General features: G+C 50.4%; 1 protein-coding gene across 1 annotated transcript in view; it reads left to right on the forward strand.

Annotated features, from left to right (window-relative positions):
• The window catches only part of LOC311119681 (insulin-like growth factor 1 receptor), a gene marked incomplete at both ends in the record, with an annotated part of 64633 nt that overhangs the window by 35618 nt on the left and 10758 nt on the right, over positions 1-18257 (forward strand). Inside the window, 4 exons of the mRNA XM_084194348.1 lie at positions 602-698; positions 3924-3994; positions 4572-4801; positions 6650-6757. Of these exons, the coding sequence (XP_084050474.1) occupies positions 602-698; positions 3924-3994; positions 4572-4801; positions 6650-6757 (506 nt within the window). The remainder of the gene's footprint in view (positions 1-601; positions 699-3923; positions 3995-4571; positions 4802-6649; positions 6758-18257) is intronic.

Genomic DNA, 18257 nt, shown 5'->3' on the forward strand with positions numbered 1-18257 from the left:
TTATCACATGTTAGTTAGTTACCACCAGAGTGTATGTAATACCTTATCACATGTTAACACCAGAGTGTATGTAATACCTTATCACATGTTAACCCCAGAGTGTATGTAATACCTTATCACATGTTAACACCAGAGTGTATGTAATACCTTATCACATGTTAACACCAGAGTGTATGTAATACCTTATCACATGTTAGTTAGTTACCACCAGAGTGTATGTAATACCTTATCACTGTAAGTCGCTTTGGATAAAAGCGTCTGCTAAATGGCTTATTATTATTATTATTATTATTATTATCACATGTTAACACCAGAGTGTATGTAATACCTTATCACATGTTAACACCAGTGTGTATGTAATACCTTATCACATGTTAACACCAGAGTGTATGTAATACCTTATCACATGTTAACACCAGAGTGTGTAATACCTTATCACATGTTAACACCAGTGTGTATGTAATACCTTATCACATGTTAACACCAGAGTGTATGTAATACCTTATCACATGTTAACACTAGAGTGTATGTAATACCTTATCACATGTTAACACCAGAGTATGTAACACCTGTATTAAATGTGTCTCTCCTGCTCCACCAGGTTATGAGAACTATCTCTACATCATGATCGTTGTTCCCATGGTAGCAGTCCTGATCATCTGTCTACTGGCCACATTCACCATCTTCAACAGGAAGAAGTAAGACTGTCTGTCTGTCTGTCCCTGTCTACGTCAGTCCTAAAACCAGGCAGCGACAGCGTCATTGAGCTGAACGTGGCTGTAGTGTGGTTATATATAGTGTGTGTGTGGTAGCAGAGAGGTGTGTTTTCACTCTGAGATGTTTAATACCACTTCTGTAATAGAAAGCTGTTTTTCACACTTTAATACAGAGGGTTGGAAGGTTCTTTAGTAAATGACAGGCTGTCTCTCTAGGTAGTGTGAGGTGAGCTATCATTAGCTGGAAGGTTCTTTAGGAAATGACAGGCTGTCTCTCTAGGTAGTGTGAGGTGAGCTATCATTAGTTGGAAGGTTCTTTAGTAAATGACAGGCTGTCTCTCTAGGTAGTGTGAGGTGAGCCATCATTAGTTGGAAGGTTCTTTAGGAAATGACAGGCTGTCTCTCTAGGTAGTGTGAGGTGAGCTATCATTAGCTGGAAGGTTCTTTAGGAAATGACAGGCTGTCTCTCTAGGTAGTGTGAGGTGAGCTATCATTAGTTGGAAGGTTCTTTAGTAAATGACAGGCTGTCTCTCTAGGTAGTGTGAGGTGAGCTATCATTAGCTGGAAGGTTCTTTAGTAAATGACAGGCTGTCTCTCTAGGTCGTGTGGGGTGAGCTATCATTAGCTGGAAGGTTCTTTAGTAAATGACAGGCTGTCTCTCTAGGTAGTGTGAGGTGAGCTATCATTAGTTGGAAGGTTCTTTAGTAAATGACAGGCTGTCTCTCTAGGTAGTGTGAGGTGAGCTATCATTAGCTGGAAGGTTCTTTAGTAAATAACAGGCTGTCTCTCTAGGTCGTGTGGGGTGAGCTATCATTAGCTGGAAGGTTCTTTAGTAAATGACAGGCTGTCTCTCTAGGTAGTGTGGGGTGAGCTATCATTAGCTGGAAGGTTCTTTAGTAAATGACAGGCTGTCTCTCTAGGTAGTGTGAGGTGAGCTATCATTAGTTGGAAGGTTCTTTAGTAAATGACAGGCTGTCTCTCTAGGTAGTGTGAGGTGAGCTATCATTAGCTGGAAGGTTCTTTAGTAAATGACAGGCTGTCTCTCTAGGTCGTGTGGGGTGAGCTATCATTAGCTGGAAGGTTCTTTAGTAAATGACAGGCTGTCTCTCTAGGTAGTGTGAGGTGAGCTATCATTAGTTGGAAGGTTCTTTAGTAAATGACAGGCTGTCTCTCTAGGTAGTGTGAGGTGAGCTATCATTAGCTGGAAGGTTCTTTAGTAAATGACAGGCTGTCTCTCTAGGTCGTGTGGGGTGAGCTATCATTAGCTGGAAGGTTCTTTAGTAAATGACAGGCTGTCTCTCTAGGTAGTGTGAGGTGAGCTATCATTAGTTGGAAGGTTCTTTAGTAAATGACAGGCTGTCTCTCTAGGTAGTGTGAGGTGAGCTATCATTAGTTGGAAGGTTCTTTAGTAAATGACAGGCTGTCTCTCTAGGTAGTGTGAGGTGAGCTATCATTAGCTGGAAGGTTCTTTAGGAAATGACAGGCTGTCTCTCTAGGTAGTGTGAGGTGAGCTATCATTAGCTGGAAGGTTCTTTAGTAAATGACAGGCTGTCTCTCTAGGTAGTGTGAGGTGAGCTATCATTAGTTGGAAGGTTATTTAGTAAATGACAGGCTGTCTCTCTAGGTAGTGTGAGGTGAGCTATCATTAGCTGGAAGGTTCTTTAGTAAATGACAGGCTGTCTCTCTAGGTAGTGTGAGGTGAGCCATCATTAGCTGGAAAGTTCTTTAGTAAATGACAGGCTGTCTCTCTAGGTAGTGTGGGGTGAGCTATCATTAGCTGGAAGGTTCTTTAGTAAATGACAGGCTGTCTCTCTAGGTAGTGTGAGGTGAGCTATCATTAGTTGGAAGGTTCTTTAGTAAATGACAGGCTGTCTCTCTAGGTAGTGTGAGGTGAGCTATCATTAGCTGGAAGGTTCTTTAGTAAATGACAGGCTGTCTCTCTAGGTCGTGTGGGGTGAGCTATCATTAGCTGGAAGGTTCTTTAGTAAATGACAGGCTGTCTCTCTAGGTAGTGTGAGGTGAGCTATCATTAGTTGGAAGGTTCTTTAGTAAATGACAGGCTGTCTCTCTAGGTCGTGTGGGGTGAGCTATCATTAGCTGGAAGGTTCTTTAGTAAATGACAGGCTGTCTCTCTAGGTAGTGTGGGGTGAGCTATCATTAGCTGGAAGGTTGTTTAGTAAATGACAGGCTGTCTCTCTAGGTAGTGTGGGGTGAGCTATCATTAGTTGGAAGGTTCTTTAGTAAATGACAGGCTGTCTCTCTAGGTAGTGTGGGGTGAGCTATCATTAGTTGGAAGGTTCTTTAGTAAATGACAGGCTGTCTCTGTAGGTAGTGTGGGGTGAGCTATCATTAGCTGGAAGGTTGTTTAGTAAATGACAGGCTGTCTCTCTAGGTAGTGTGGGGTGAGCTATCATTAGCTGGAAGGTTGTTTAGTAAATGACAGGCTGTCTCTCTAGGTAGTGTGGGGTGAGCTATCATTAGCTGCAAGGTTGTTTAGTAAATGACAGGCTGTCTCTCTAGGTCGTGTGGGGTGAGCTATCATTAGCTGGAAGGTTCTTTAGTAAATGACAGGCTGTCTCTCTAGGTAGTGTGAGGTGAGCCATCATTAGTTGGAAGGTTCTTTAGTAAATGACAGGCTGTCTCTCTAGGTAGTGTGAGGTGAGCTATCATTAGTTGGAAGGTTCTTTAGTAAATGACAGGCTGTCTCTAGGTAGTGTGAGGTGAGCTATCATTAGCTGGAAGGTTCTTTAGTAAATAACAGGCTGTCTCTCTAGGTCGTGTGGGGTGAGCCATCATTAGTTGGAAGGTTCTTTAGTAAATGACAGGCTGTCTCTCTAGGTAGTGTGAGGTGAGCTATCATTAGCTGGAAGGTTGTTTAGTAAATGACAGGCTGTCTCTCTAGGTAGTGTGAGGTGAGCTATCATTAGTTGGAAGGTTCTTTAGTAAATGACAGGCTGTCTCTCTAGGTAGTGTGAGGTGAGCCATCATTAGTTGGAAGGTTCCCTAAATAGTGCACTACTTTTGACCATAGCCCACAGGGCAGTGCACTATATAGGGAATAGTGTGCAGTTTGGGATGCTGTGTAACGCTGCTAACCCTGTGTGTGTGTGTGTGTGTGTGTGTGTGTCTGTGTCTGTGTCTGTGTCTGTGTCTGTGTCTGTGTCTGTGTCTGTGTGTGTGTGTGTGTGTGTGTGTGTGTGTGTACAGGAACAGTGATAGACTGGGGAATGGAGTTCTGTACGCATCAGTCAACCCTGAATACTTCAGCGCTGCAGAGAGTAAGTACATGTTGTCTCTGACCATATCCCCTGATGGAGACAGAGAGGAAGTACATGTTGTCTCTGACCATATCCCCTGATGGAGACCGAGAGAAAGTACATGTTGTCTCTGACCATATCCCCTGATGGAGACAGAGAGGAAGTACATGTACACTTCCGGTCAAAAGTATTAGAACACCTACTCATTCCAGGGTTTTTCTTTATTTTTACTATTTTCTACATTATAGAATAATAGTGAAGACATCAAAACTATGAAATAACACATATGGAATCATGTAGTAACCAAAAAAGTGTTAAACAAATCATAATAATTTTTATATTTGAGATTCTTCAAATAGCCACCCCTTGCCTTGATGACAGCTTTGCACTCAGGTTGTGTGGTACTGTGAGTTGTGTAGTGTGTGGTACTGTGAGTTGTGTAGTGTGTGGTACTGTGAGTTGTGTAGTGTGTGGTACTGTGAGTTGTGTAGTGTGTGGTACTGTGAGTTGTGTAGTGTGTGGTACTGTGAGTTGTGTAGTGTGTGGTACTGTGATACCCTTTTCCATTAACCCCGTCCTCTCCTCCTGTCTCTCCCAGTGTATGTACCAGATGAATGGGAGGTGTTGAGGGAGCAGATCACTATGAACAGAGAGCTGGGTCAGGGGTCGTTTGGCATGGTGTACGAGGGCATCGCTAAGGGAGTAGTCAAGGGCGAGCCAGAGACGTGCGTGGCCATTAAGACGGTGAACGAGTCAGCCAGCATGAGAGAGAGAATAGAGTTCCTCAATGAAGCTTCTGTCATGAAGGAGTTCAACTGTCATCACGTGGTACGACGCAGGAGAGATGCACACACACACAACACCACACAACACAGCAGAGAGATACGTTGCCGTTCAAAAGTTTGGGGTCACTTAGAAATGTCCTTGTTTTCCATGAAAACATACATGAAATCAGTTTGAATAGGAAATATAGCAAAATGCATAGGAAATGTAGTGATTGACAAGGTTAGAAATAATGATTGTGTCCTTCAAACTTTGCTTTCGTCAAAGAATCCTCCATTTGCAGCAATTACAGCCTTGCAGACCTTTGGCATTCTAGTTGTCAATTTGTTGAGGTAATCTGAAGAGATTTCACCCCATGCTTCCTGAAGCACCTCCCACAAGTTGGATTGGCTTGATGGGCACTTCTTACGTACCATACGGTCAAGCTGCTCCCACAACAGCTCAATAGGGTTGAGATCCGGTGACTGTGCTGGCCACTCCATTATAGACAGAATACCAGCTGACTGCTTCTTCCCTAAATAGTTCTTGCATAGTTTGGAGCTGTGCTTTGGGTCATTGTCCTGTTGTAGGAGGAAATTGGCTCCAATCAAGCGCCGTCCACAGGATATGACATGGCGTTGCAAAATGGAGTGATAGCCTTCCTTCTTCAAGATCCCCTTTACCCTGTATAAATCTCCCACTTTACCACCACCAAAGCACCCCCAGACCATCACATTGCCTCCACCATGATTGACAGATGGCATCAAGCACTCCTCCAGCATCTTTTCATTTGGTCTGCGTCTCACAAATGTTCTTCTTTGTGATCCGAACACCTCAAACTTCGATTCATCTGTCCATAACACTTTTTTCCAATCTTCCTCTGTCCAGTGTCTGTGTTCTTTTGCCCATCTTAATCTTTTCATTTTATTGGCCAGTCTGAGATGTGGCTTTTTCTTTGCAACTCTGCAGAAGGTCAGCATCCCGGAGTCACCTCTTCGCTGTTGACGTTGAGACTGGTGTTTTGCGGGTACTATTTAATGAAGCTGCCAGTTGAGGACCTGTGAGGCGTCTGTTTCTCAAACTAGACACTCTAATGTATTTGTCCTCTTGCTCAGTTGTGCACCGGGGCCTCCCACTCCTCTTTCTATTCTGGTTAGAGCCAGTTTGCGCTGTTCTGTGAAGGGAGTAGTACACAGCGTTGTACGAGATCTTCAGTTTCTTGGCAATTTCTCGCATGGAATAGCCTTCATTTCTCAGAACAAGAATAGACTGACGAGTTTCAGAAGAAAGTTATTTGTTTCTGGCCATTTTGAGCCTGTAATCGAACCCACAATTGCTGATGCTCCAGATACTCAACTAGTCTCAAGAAGGCCAGTTTTATTGCTTCTTTAATCAGCACAACAGTTTTCAGCTGTGCTAACATAATTGCAAACGTGTTTTCTAATGATCAACTAGTCTTTTTAAATGATAGACTTGGATTAGCAAACACAACGTGCCATTGGAACACAGGACTGATGGTTGCTGATAATGGGCCTCTGTACGCCTGTGTAGATAATCCATTAAAAATCAGCCGTTTCCAGGTACAATAGCCATTTACAACATCAACAATGTCTACACTATATTTCTGATCAATTTGATGTTATTTAAATGGCCAAAAAAAATGCTTTTCTTTCGAAAACAAGGACATTTCTAAGTGACCCCAAACATTTGAACGGTAGTGTACATTGAGACAACATAAGACGTAATGTTACCTCATCTGAGGCTAAATGTTGACCTAAAACTCCACACACCCTGTCATGTCTTATGTTCCTGTGAACAAATAAGGAGCCCACAAAGTCATCTCTGACATCTGTCTGTCAGTTCAGGATGTGGGCTCTGACCACTGATGTCAATTGTGTGCTGTGATTGGTGCAGGTGCGTCTGCTGGGCGTGGTTTCGCAGGGCCAGCCCACCTTGGTCATCATGGAGCTGATGACTAAAGGAGATCTGAAGAGTCACCTGAGGTCACTACGGGCTAAAGACGTAAGTTACCTACCCCTGACCCTGACCCCTAGTCCCTGAGGTCACTACGAGCTAAAGACGTAAGTTACCTACCCCTCACCCTGACCCCTGACCCCTACCCCTAGTCCCTGAGGTCACTACGGGCTAAAGACGTAAGTTACCTACCCCTCACCCTGACCCCTGACCCCTACCCCTAGTCCCTGAGGTCACTACGGGCTAAAGACGTAAGTTACCTACCCCTCACCCTGACCCCTAACCCCTACCCCTAGTCCCTGAGGTCACTACGGGCTAAAGACGTAAGTTACCTACCCCTCACCCTGACCCCTAGTCCCTGAGGTCACTACGGGCTAAAGACGTAAGTTACCTACCCCTCACCCTGACCCCTGACCCCTACCCCTAGTCCCTGAGGTCACTACGGGCTAAAGACGTAAGTTACCTACCCCTCATCCTGACCCCTGACCCCTACCCCTAGTCCCTGAGGTCACTACGGGCTAAAGACGTAAGTTACCTACCCCTCACCCTGACCCCTGACCCCTACCCCTAGTCCCTGAGGTCACTACGGGCTAAAGACGTAAGTTACCTTCCCCTCACCCTGACCCCTACCCCTAGTCACCTGAGGTCACTACGGGCTAAAGACGTAAGTTACCTACCCCTCACCCTGACCCCTACCCCTAGTCCCTGAGGTCACTACGGGCTAAAGACGTAAGTTACCTTCCCCTCATCCTGACCCCTGACCCCTACCCCTAGTCCCTGAGGTCACTACGGCCTAAAGACGTAAGTTACCTACCCCTCACCCTGACCCCTAACCCCTACCCCTAGTCCCTGAGGTCACTACGAGCTAAAGGCGTAAGTTACCTACCCTTCACCCTGACCCCTGACCCCTACCCCTAGTCCCTGAGGTCACTACGGCCTAAAGACGTAAGTTACCTACCCCTCACCCTGACCCCTAACCCCTACCCCTAGTCCCTGAGGTCACTACGGCCTAAAGACGTAAGTTACCTACCCCTAACCCCTCATCCTGACCCCTGACCCCTGACCCCTAGTCCCTGAGGTCACTACGGGCTAAAGACGTAAGTTACCTACCCCTCACCCTGACCCCTAACCCCTACCCCTAGTCCCTGAGGTCACTACGAGCTAAAGGCGTAAGTTACCTACCCCTCACCCTGACCCCTGACCCCTACCCCTAGTCCCTGAGGTCACTACGGGCTAAAGACGTAAGTTACCTACCCCTCACCCTGACCCCTACCCCTAGTCCCTGAGGTCACTACGGGCTAAAGACGTAAGTTACCTACCCCTCACCCTGACCCCTGACCCCTACCCCTAGTCCCTGAGGTCACTACGGGCTAAAGACGTAAGTTACCTACCCCTCACCCTGACCCCTGACCCCTACCCCTAGTCCCTGAGGTCACTACGGGCTAAAGACGTAAGTTACCTACCCCTCACCCTGACCCCTGACCCCTAGTCCCTGAGGTCACTACGGGCTAAAGACGTAAGTTACCTACCCCTCACCCTGACCCCTACCCCTAGTCCCTGAGGTCACTACGGCCTAAATACGTAAGTTACCTACCCCTCACCCTGACCCCTAACCCCTACCCCTAGTCCCTGAGGTCACTACAGGCTAAAGACGTAAGTTACCTACACCTCATCCTGACCCCTGACCCCTACCCCTAGTCCCTGAGGTCACTACGGCCTAAAGACGTAAGTTACCTACCCCTCACCCTGACCCCTAACCCCTACCCCTAGTCCCTGAGGTCACTACGAGCTAAAGACGTAAGTTACCTACCCCTCACCCTGACCCCTAGTCCCTGAGGTCACTACGGGCTAAAGACGTAAGTTACCTTCCCCTCATCCTGACCCCTGACCCCTACCCCTAGTCCCTGAGGTCACTACGGGCTAAAGACGTAAGTTACCTTCCCCTCATCCTGACCCCTGACCCCTACCCCTAGTCCCTGAGGTCACTACGGCCTAAAGACGTAAGTTACCTACCCCTCACCCTGACCCCTAACCCCTACCCCTAGTCCCTGAGGTCACTACGAGCTAAAGACGTAAGTTACCTACCCCTCACCCTGACCCCTAGTCCCTGAGGTCACTACGGGCTAAAGACGTAAGTTACCTACCCCTCACCCTGACCCCTGACCCCTACCCCTAGTCCCTGAGGTCACTACGGGCTAAAGACGTAAGTTACCTACCCCTCACCCTGACCCCTGACCCCTACCCCTAGTCCCTGAGGTCACTACGGGCTAAAGACGTAAGTTACCTAACCCTGACCCCTAACCCCTACCCCTAGTCCCTGAGGTCACTACGGGCTAAAGACGTAAGTTACCTTCCCCTCACCCTGACCCCTACCCCTAGTCACCTGAGGTCACTACGGGCTAAAGACGTAAGTTACCTACCCCTCACCCTGACCCCTACCCCTAGTCCCTGAGGTCACTACGGGCTAAAGACGTAAGTTACCTTCCCCTCATCCTGACCCCTACCCCTAGTCCCTGAGGTCACTACGGCCTAAAGACGTAAGTTACCTACCCCTCACCCTGACCCCTAACCCCTACCCCTAGTCCCTGAGGTCACTACGAGCTAAAGGCGTAAGTTACCTACCCCTCACCCTGACCCCTGACCCCTACCCCTAGTCCCTGAGGTCACTACGGGCTAAAGACGTAAGTTACCTACCCCTCACCCCTCACCCTGACCCCTGACCCCTACCCCTAGTCCCTGAGGTCACTACGGGCTAAAGACGTAAGTTACCTACTCTAACCCCTCACCCTGACCCCTGACCCCTAGTCCCTGAGGTCACTACGGGCTAAAGACGTAAGTTACCTACCCCTCACCCTGACCCCTAACCCCTACCCCTAGTCCCTGAGGTCACTACGGGCTAAAGACGTAGTTTCCTTCCCCTCACCCTGACCCCTACCCCTAGTCCCTGAGGTCACTACGGGCTAAAGACGTAAGTTACCTACCCCTCACCCTGACCCCTGACCCCTACCCCTAGTCCCTGAGGTCACTACGGGCTAAAGACGTAAGTTACCTACCCCTCACCCCTCACCCTGACCCCTACCCCTAGTCCCTGAGGTCACTACGGGCTAAAGACGTAAGTTACCTACCCCTCACCCTGACCCCTGACCCCTACCCCTAGTCCCTGAGGTCACTACGGGCTAAAGACGTAAGTTACCTACCCCTCATCCTGACCCCTGACCCCTACCCCTAGTCCCTGAGGTCACTACGGGCTAAAGACGTAAATTACCTACCCCTCACCCTGACCCCTGACCCCTACCCCTAGTCCCTGAGGTCACTACGGGCTAAAGACGTAAGTTACCTACCCCTCACCCTGACCCCTACCCCTAGTCCCTGAGGTCACTACGGGCTAAAGACGTAAGTTACCTACCCCTCATCCTGACCCCTGACCCCTAGTCCCTGAGGTCACTACGGGCTAAAGACGTAAGTTACCTACCCCTCACCCTGACCCCTGACCCCTACCCCTAGTCCCTGAGGTCACTACGAGCTAAAGACGTAAGTTACCTACCCCTCACCCTGACCCCTACCCCAGTCCCTGAGGTCACTACGGGCTAAAGACGTAAGTTACCTACCCCTCACCCTGACCCCTGACCCCTGACCCCTACCCCTAGTCCCTGAGGTCACTACGGGCTAAAGACGTAAGTTACCTTCCCCTCACCCTGACCCCTACCCCTAGTCCCTGAGGTCACTACGGGCTAAAGACGTAAGTTACCTTCCCCTCACCCTGACCCCTGACCCCTGACCCCTAGTCCCTGAGGTCACTACGGGCTAAAGACGTAAGTTACCTACCCCTCACCCTGACCCCTGACCCCTACCCCTAGTCCCTGAGGTCACTACGGGCTGAAGACGTAAGTTACCTACCCCTCACCCTGACCCCTACCCCTAGTCCCTGAGGTCACTACGGGCTAAAGACGTAAGTTACCTACCCCTCATCCTGACCCCTGACCCCTACCCCTAGTCCCTGAGGTCACTACAGGCTAAAGACGTAAGTTACCTACCCCTCACCCTGACCCCTGACCCCTACCCCTAGTCCCTGAGGTCACTACGGGCTAAAGACGTAAGTTACCTACCCCTCACCCTGACCCCTAACCCCTACCCCTAGTCCCTGAGGTCACTACGGGCTAAAGACGTAAGTTACCTTCCCCTCATCCTGACCCCTGACCCCTACCCCTAGTCCCTGAGGTCACTACGGCCTAAAGACGTAAGTTACCTACCCCTCACCCTGACCCCTAACCCCTACCCCTAGTCCCTGAGGTCACTACGAGCTAAAGACGTAAGTTACCTACCCCTCACCCTGACCCCTAGTCCCTGAGGTCACTACGGGCTAAAGACGTAAGTTACCTACCCCTCACCCTGACCCCTGACCCCTACCCCTAGTCCCTGAGGTCACTACGGGCTAAAGACGTAAGTTACCTACCCCTCACCCTGACCCCTGACCCCTACCCCTAGTCCCTGAGGTCACTACGGGCTAAAGACGTAAGTTACCTAACCCTGACCCCTAACCCCTACCCCTAGTCCCTGAGGTCACTACGGGCTAAAGACGTAAGTTACCTTCCCCTCACCCTGACCCCTACCCCTAGTCACCTGAGGTCACTACGGGCTAAAGACGTAAGTTACCTACCCCTCACCCTGACCCCTACCCCTAGTCCCTGAGGTCACTACGGGCTAAAGACGTAAGTTACTTTCCCCTCATCCTGACCCCTACCCCTAGTCCCTGAGGTCACTACGGCCTAAAGACGTAAGTTACCTACCCCTCACCCTGACCCCTAACCCCTACCCCTAGTCCCTGAGGTCACTACGAGCTAAAGGCGTAAAGTACCTACCCTTCACCCTGACCCCTGACCCCTACCCCTAGTCCCTGAGGTCACTACGGCCTAAAGACGTAAGTTACCTACCCCTCACCCTGACCCCTAACCCCTACCCCTAGTCCCTGAGGTCACTACGAGCTAAAGGCGTAAGTTACCTACCCCTCACCCTGACCCCTGACCCCTACCCCTAGTCCCTGAGGTCACTACGGGCTAAAGACGTAAGTTACCTACCCCTCACCCCTCACCCTGACCCCTGACCCCTACCCCTAGTCCCTGAGGTCACTACGGGCTAAAGACGTAAGTTACCTACTCTAACCCCTCACCCTGACCCCTGACCCCTAGTCCCTGAGGTCACTACGGGCTAAAGACGTAAGTTACCTACCCCTCACCCTGACCCCTAACCCCTACCCCTAGTCCCTGAGGTCACTACGGGCTAAAGACGTAGTTTCCTTCCCCTCACCCTGACCCCTACCCCTAGTCCCTGAGGTCACTACGGGCTAAAGACGTAAGTTACCTACCCCTCACCCTGACCCCTGACCCCTACCCCTAGTCCCTGAGGTCACTACGGGCTAAAGACGTAAGTTACCTACCCCTCACCCCTCACCCTGACCCCTACCCCTAGTCCCTGAGGTCACTACGGGCTAAAGACGTAAGTTACCTACCCCTCACCCTGACCCCTGACCCCTACCCCTAGTCCCTGAGGTCACTACGGGCTAAAGACGTAAGTTACCTACCCCTCATCCTGACCCCTGACCCCTACCCCTAGTCCCTGAGGTCACTACGGGCTAAAGATGTAAATTACCTACCCCTCACCCTGACCCCTGACCCCTACCCCTAGTCCCTGAGGTCACTACGGGCTAAAGACGTAAGTTACCTACCCCTCACCCTGACCCCTACCCCTAGTCCCTGAGGTCACTACGGGCTAAAGACGTAAGTTACCTACCCCTCATCCTGACCCCTGACCCCTAGTCCCTGAGGTCACTACGGGCTAAAGACGTAAGTTACCTACCCCTCACCCTGACCCCTGACCCCTACCCCTAGTCCCTGAGGTCACTACGGCCTAAAGACGTAAGTTACCTACCCCTCACCCTGACCCCTAACCCCTACCCCTAGTCCCTGAGGTCACTACGAGCTAAAGGCGTAAAGTACCTACCCTTCACCCTGACCCCTGACCCCTACCCCTAGTCCCTGAGGTCACTACGGCCTAAAGACGTAAGTTACCTACCCCTCACCCTGACCCCTAACCCCTACCCCTAGTCCCTGAGGTCACTACGAGCTAAAGGCGTAAGTTACCTACCCCTCACCCTGACCCCTGACCCCTACCCCTAGTCCCTGAGGTCACTACGGGCTAAAGACGTAAGTTACCTACCCCTCACCCCTCACCCTGACCCCTGACCCCTACCCCTAGTCCCTGAGGTCACTACGGGCTAAAGACGTAAGTTACCTACTCTAACCCCTCACCCTGACCCCTGACCCCTAGTCCCTGAGGTCACTACGGGCTAAAGACGTAAGTTACCTACCCCTCACCCTGACCCCTAACCCCTACCCCTAGTCCCTGAGGTCACTACGGGCTAAAGACGTAAGTTACCTACCCCTCATCCTGACCCCTGACCCCTACCCCTAGTCCCTGAGGTCACTACGGGCTAAAGACGTAGTTTCCTTCCCCTCACCCTGACCCCTACCCCTAGTCCCTGAGGTCACTACGGGCTAAAGACGTAAGTTACCTACCCCTAACCCCTCACCCTGACCCCTGACCCCTACCCCTAGTCACCTGAGGTCACTACGGGCTAAAGACGTAAGTTACCTACCCCTCACCCTGACCCCTGACCCCTACCCCTAGTCCCTGAGGTCACTACGGGCTAAAGACGTAAGTTACCTACCCCTCACCCCTCACCCTGACCCCTACCCCTAGTCCCTGAGGTCACTACGGGCTAAAGACGTAAGTTACCTACCCCTCACCCTGACCCCTGACCCCTACCCCTAGTCCCTGAGGTCACTACGGGCTAAAGACGTAAGTTACCTACCCCTCATCCTGACCCCTGACCCCTACCCCTAGTCCCTGAGGTCACTACGGGCTAAAGACGTAAGTTACCTACCCCTCACCCTGACCCCTGACCCCTACCCCTAGTCCCTGAGGTCACTACGGGCTAAAGACGTAAATTACCTACCCCTCACCCTGACCCCTGACCCCTACCCCTAGTCCCTGAGGTCACTACGGGCTAAAGACGTAAGTTACCTACCCCTCACCCTGACCCCTACCCCTAGTCCCTGAGGTCACTACGGGCTAAAGACGTAAGTTACCTACCCCTCATCCTGACCCCTGACCCCTAGTCCCTGAGGTCACTACGGGCTAAAGACGTAAGTTACCTACCCCTCACCCTGACCCCTGACCCCTACCCCTAGTCCCTGAGGTCACTACGAGCTAAAGACGTAAGTTACCTACCCCTCACCCTGACCCCTGACCCCTACCCCAGTCCCTGAGGTCACTACGGGCTAAAGACGTAAGTTACCTACCCCTCACCCTGACCCCTGACCCCTACCCCTAGTCCCTGAGGTCACTACGGGCTAAAGACGTAAGTTACCTTCCCCTCACCCTGACCCCTACCCCTAGTCCCTGAGGTCACTACGGGCTAAAGACGTAAGTTACCTTCCCCTCACCCTGACCCCTGACCCCTGACCCCTAGTCCCTGAGGTCACTACGGGCTAAAGACGTAAGTTACCTACCCCTCACCCTGACCCCTGACCCCTACCCCTAGTCCCTGAGGTCACTACGGGCTAAAGACGTAAGTTACCTACCCCTCACCCTGACCCCTACCCCTAGTCCCTGAGGTCACTACGGGCTAAAGACGTAAGTTACCTTCCCCTCACCCTGACCCCTGACCCCTACCCCTAGTCCCTGAGGTCACTACAGGCTAAAGACGTAAGTTACCTACCCCTCACCCTGACCCCTGACCCCTACCCCTAGTCCCTGAGGTCACTACGGGCTAAAGACGTAAGTTACCTACCCCTCACCCTGACCCCTAACCCCTACCCCTAGTCCCTGAGGTCACTACGGGCTAAAGACGTAAGTTACCTACCCCTCACCCTGACCCCTGACCCCTACCCCTAGTCCCTGAGGTCACTACGGGCTAAAGACGTAAGTTACCTACCCCTCACCCTGACCCCTAACCCCTACCCCTAGTCCCTGAGGTCACTACGGGCTAAAGACGTAAGTTACCTACCCCTCATCCTGACCCCTCACCCTGACCCCTAGTCCCTGAGGTCACTACGGGCTAAAGACGTAAGTTACCTACCCCTCACCCTGACTCCTGACCCCTACCCCTAGTCACCTGAGGTCACTACGGGCTAAAGACGTAAGTTACCTACCCCTCATCCTGACCCCTGACCCCTACCCCTAGTCCCTGAGGTCACTACGGGCTAAAGACGTAAGTTACCTACCCCTCACCCTGACCCCTACCCCTAGTCCCTGAGGTCACTACGAGCTAAAGACGTAAATTACCTACCCCTCATCCTGACCCCTACCCCTAGTCCCTGAGGTCACTACGGGCTAAAGACGTAAGTTACCTACCCCTCACCCTGACCCCTACCCCTAGTCCCTGAGGTCACTACGGGCTAAAGACGTAAGTTACCTACCCCTCACCCTGACCCCTGACCCCTACCCCTAGTCCCTGAGGTCACTACGGGCTAAAGACGTAAGTTACCTTCCCCTCACCCTGACCCCTACCCCTAGTCACCTGAGGTCACTACGGGCTAAAGACGTAAGTTACCTACCCCTCACCCTGACCCCTGACCCCTACCCCTAGTCCCTGAGGTCACTACGGGCTAAAGACGTAAGTTACCTACCCCTCACCCTGACCCCTGACCCCTACCCCTAGTCCCTGAGGTCACTACGGGCTAAAGACGTAAGTTACCTACCCCTAACCCCTAACCCCTCATCCTGACTCCTAACCCCTACCCCTAGTCACCTGAGATCACTACAAATCAAATTGTATTTGTCACATGTGCCGAATACTTACTTGAAATGCTTACTTACAAGCCCTTAACCAGCAATGCAGTTCCATAAATATTTACTAAATCAATTAAAGTAAAAAATGAAATAAAAAGTAACACAATAAAATAGCAATAACGAGGCTATATACATGGGGTACCGGTACAGAGTCAATTTGCGGAGGTACAGGTTAGTTGAGGTAATATGTACATGTAGGTAGGGGTAAAGTGATAATAAACAGCGAGTAGCAGCAGTGTAAAAATGAAGGGGGGGGGGGGTTTCAATGCAAATAGTCCAGGTGGCCATTTGATGAATTGTTCAGCGGTCTTATGGCTTGGGGGTAGAAGCTGTTAAGGAGCCTTTTGGACCTAGACTTGGTGCTCCGGTACCGCTTGCCGTGCGGTAGCAGAGAGAACAGTCTATGACTTGGGTGACTGGAGTTTTGGAAAAAAATGTGGGCCTTCCTCTGACACCGCCTGGTATAGAGGTCCTGGATGGCAGGAAGCTTGGCCCCAGTGATGTACTGGGCCGTACGCACCAACCTCTGTAGCCCCGTACGGTTGGATGCCGAGCAGTTGCCATACCAGGCGGTGATGCAACCGGTCAGGATGCTCTCGATGGTGCAGCTGTAGAACTTTTTGAGAATCTGTGTCGTATAAATATTTGACTCAAAAAGTAGTCAACTTAAAAATATTTCTCAAGAGACTGGAACTTGTGAATTTAGACTTTTATTATTTGCATAACAAAGCCGAGCTTGCTCCATGGAGCAACAACTGTCTCTCTTTGGCTTAGAGCTCCCTTTTATACACACAAATGCATAATCATGTTACATAGCATATACAGTCCCTCCCCTTAGGGCAAATGATTAACTTATTTTAGTGCCACTCTACCCTTATCTTTCAATGTCCAGATGTCACCTGTAATTTACTCCAAAAGGTCATGGGCGCTTTTCCACAGGAAGCCTCTTCCCTAATCGCATTATATTGGTAGCAGACCCTTTCCCTAATCTCATTATATGGTTGCAGACCCCTTCTTTACAAATAATACACGTACATACATTAAGGCATTTATCATTTACCATCCTCCCTGGCCCCTGAGATTATGTGCATGTGGCCATGTGTCAGGTCATAAGGTCATAAGCACAAAGAAATGATAACACTAGTTCCATTGTTGTCGGTGATCAGGCCTACCATTGTTGTGTCATCAGCAAACTTAATGATGGTGTTGGAGTCATGCTTGGCCACACAGTCGTGGGTGAACAGGGAGTACAGGAGGGGACTAAGCACGCACCCCTGAGGGGCCCCCGTGTTGAGGATTAGCGTGGCAAATGTGTTGTTGCCTACCCTTACCACCTGGGGGGCGGCCCGTCAGGAAGTCCAGGATCCAGTTGCAGAGGGAGGTGTTTAGTCCCAGGGTCCTTAGCTTAGTGATGAGCTTTGAGGGCACTGTGGTGTTGAACGCTGAGCTGTAGTCAATGAACAGCATTCACACATAGGTGTTCCTTTTGTCCAGATGGGAAAGGGCAGTGTGGAGTGCAATAGAGATTGCATCATCTGTGGATCTGTTGGGGCGGTATGCGAATTGGAGTGGGTCTAGGGTTTCCGGGATAATGGTGTTGATGTGAGCCATGACCAGCCTTTCAAAGCACTTCATGGCTACAGACATGAGTGCTACGTGGCGGTAGTCATTTAGGCAGGTTACCTTCGCTTTCTTGGGCACAGGGACTATGGTGGTCTGCTTGAAACATGTAGGTATTACAGACTTGAAACATGTAGGTATTACAGAGGGAGAGGTTGAAAATGTCAGTGAAGACACTTGCCAGTTGGTCAGTGCATGCTCTGAGTACACGTCCTGGTAATCCGTCTGGCCCGGCGGCCTTGTGAATGTTGACCAGTTTAAAGGTCTTGCTCACATCGGCTACGGAGAGCGTGATCACACAGTCGTCCGGAACAGCTGGTGCTCTCATGCATGCTTCAATGTTGCTTGCCTCGAAGCGAGCATAAAAGGCATTTAGCCCGTCTGGTAGGCTCGTGTCACTGGGCAGCTCGCGGCTGGATTTTCCTTTTGAAGTCTGTAATAGTTTGCAAGTCCTGCCACATCCGACGAGCATCAGAGCCGGTGTAGTAGGATTCAATCTTAGTTCTGTATTGACGCTTTGCCTGTTTGATGTTCGTCTGAGGGCATAGTATGATTTCTTATAAGCGTCCAGATTAGTGTCCCGCTCCTTGAAAACGGTAGCTCTAGCCTTTATCTTGGTGTGGATGTTGCCTATAATCCAGGGCTTCTGGTTAGGATATGTACGTACGGTCGCTGTGGGGATGATGCACTTATTGATGAAGCTGGTGACTGAGGTGAATCCCGGAACATATTCCAGTCTGTGCTAGCAAAACAGTCCTGTAACGTAGCATCCGCGTCATCTGACCACTTCCTTATTGAGCGAGTCACTGGTACTTCCTGCTTTAGCTTTTGCTGTAAGCAGGAATCAGGATGATATAATTATGGTCAGATTTGCCAAATGGAGGGCGAGGGAGAGCTTTGTATGCGTCTCTGTGTGTGAAGTAAAGGTGGTCTAGAGTTTTTTTCCCTCTGGTTGCACATGTGACATGCTGGTAGAAATGAGGTAAAACATATTTAAGTTTGCCTGCATTAAAGTCCCCGGCCACTAGGAGCACCACTTCTGGATAGCGTTTTCTTGTTTGCTTATGGCCTTATACAG

This window comes from Coregonus lavaretus (genome assembly GCF_964263955.1).
Source record: "Coregonus lavaretus genome assembly, contig: HAP1_SCAFFOLD_1424, whole genome shotgun sequence".
In the NCBI taxonomy this organism is placed as follows: Eukaryota; Metazoa; Chordata; class Actinopteri; order Salmoniformes; family Salmonidae; genus Coregonus; species Coregonus lavaretus.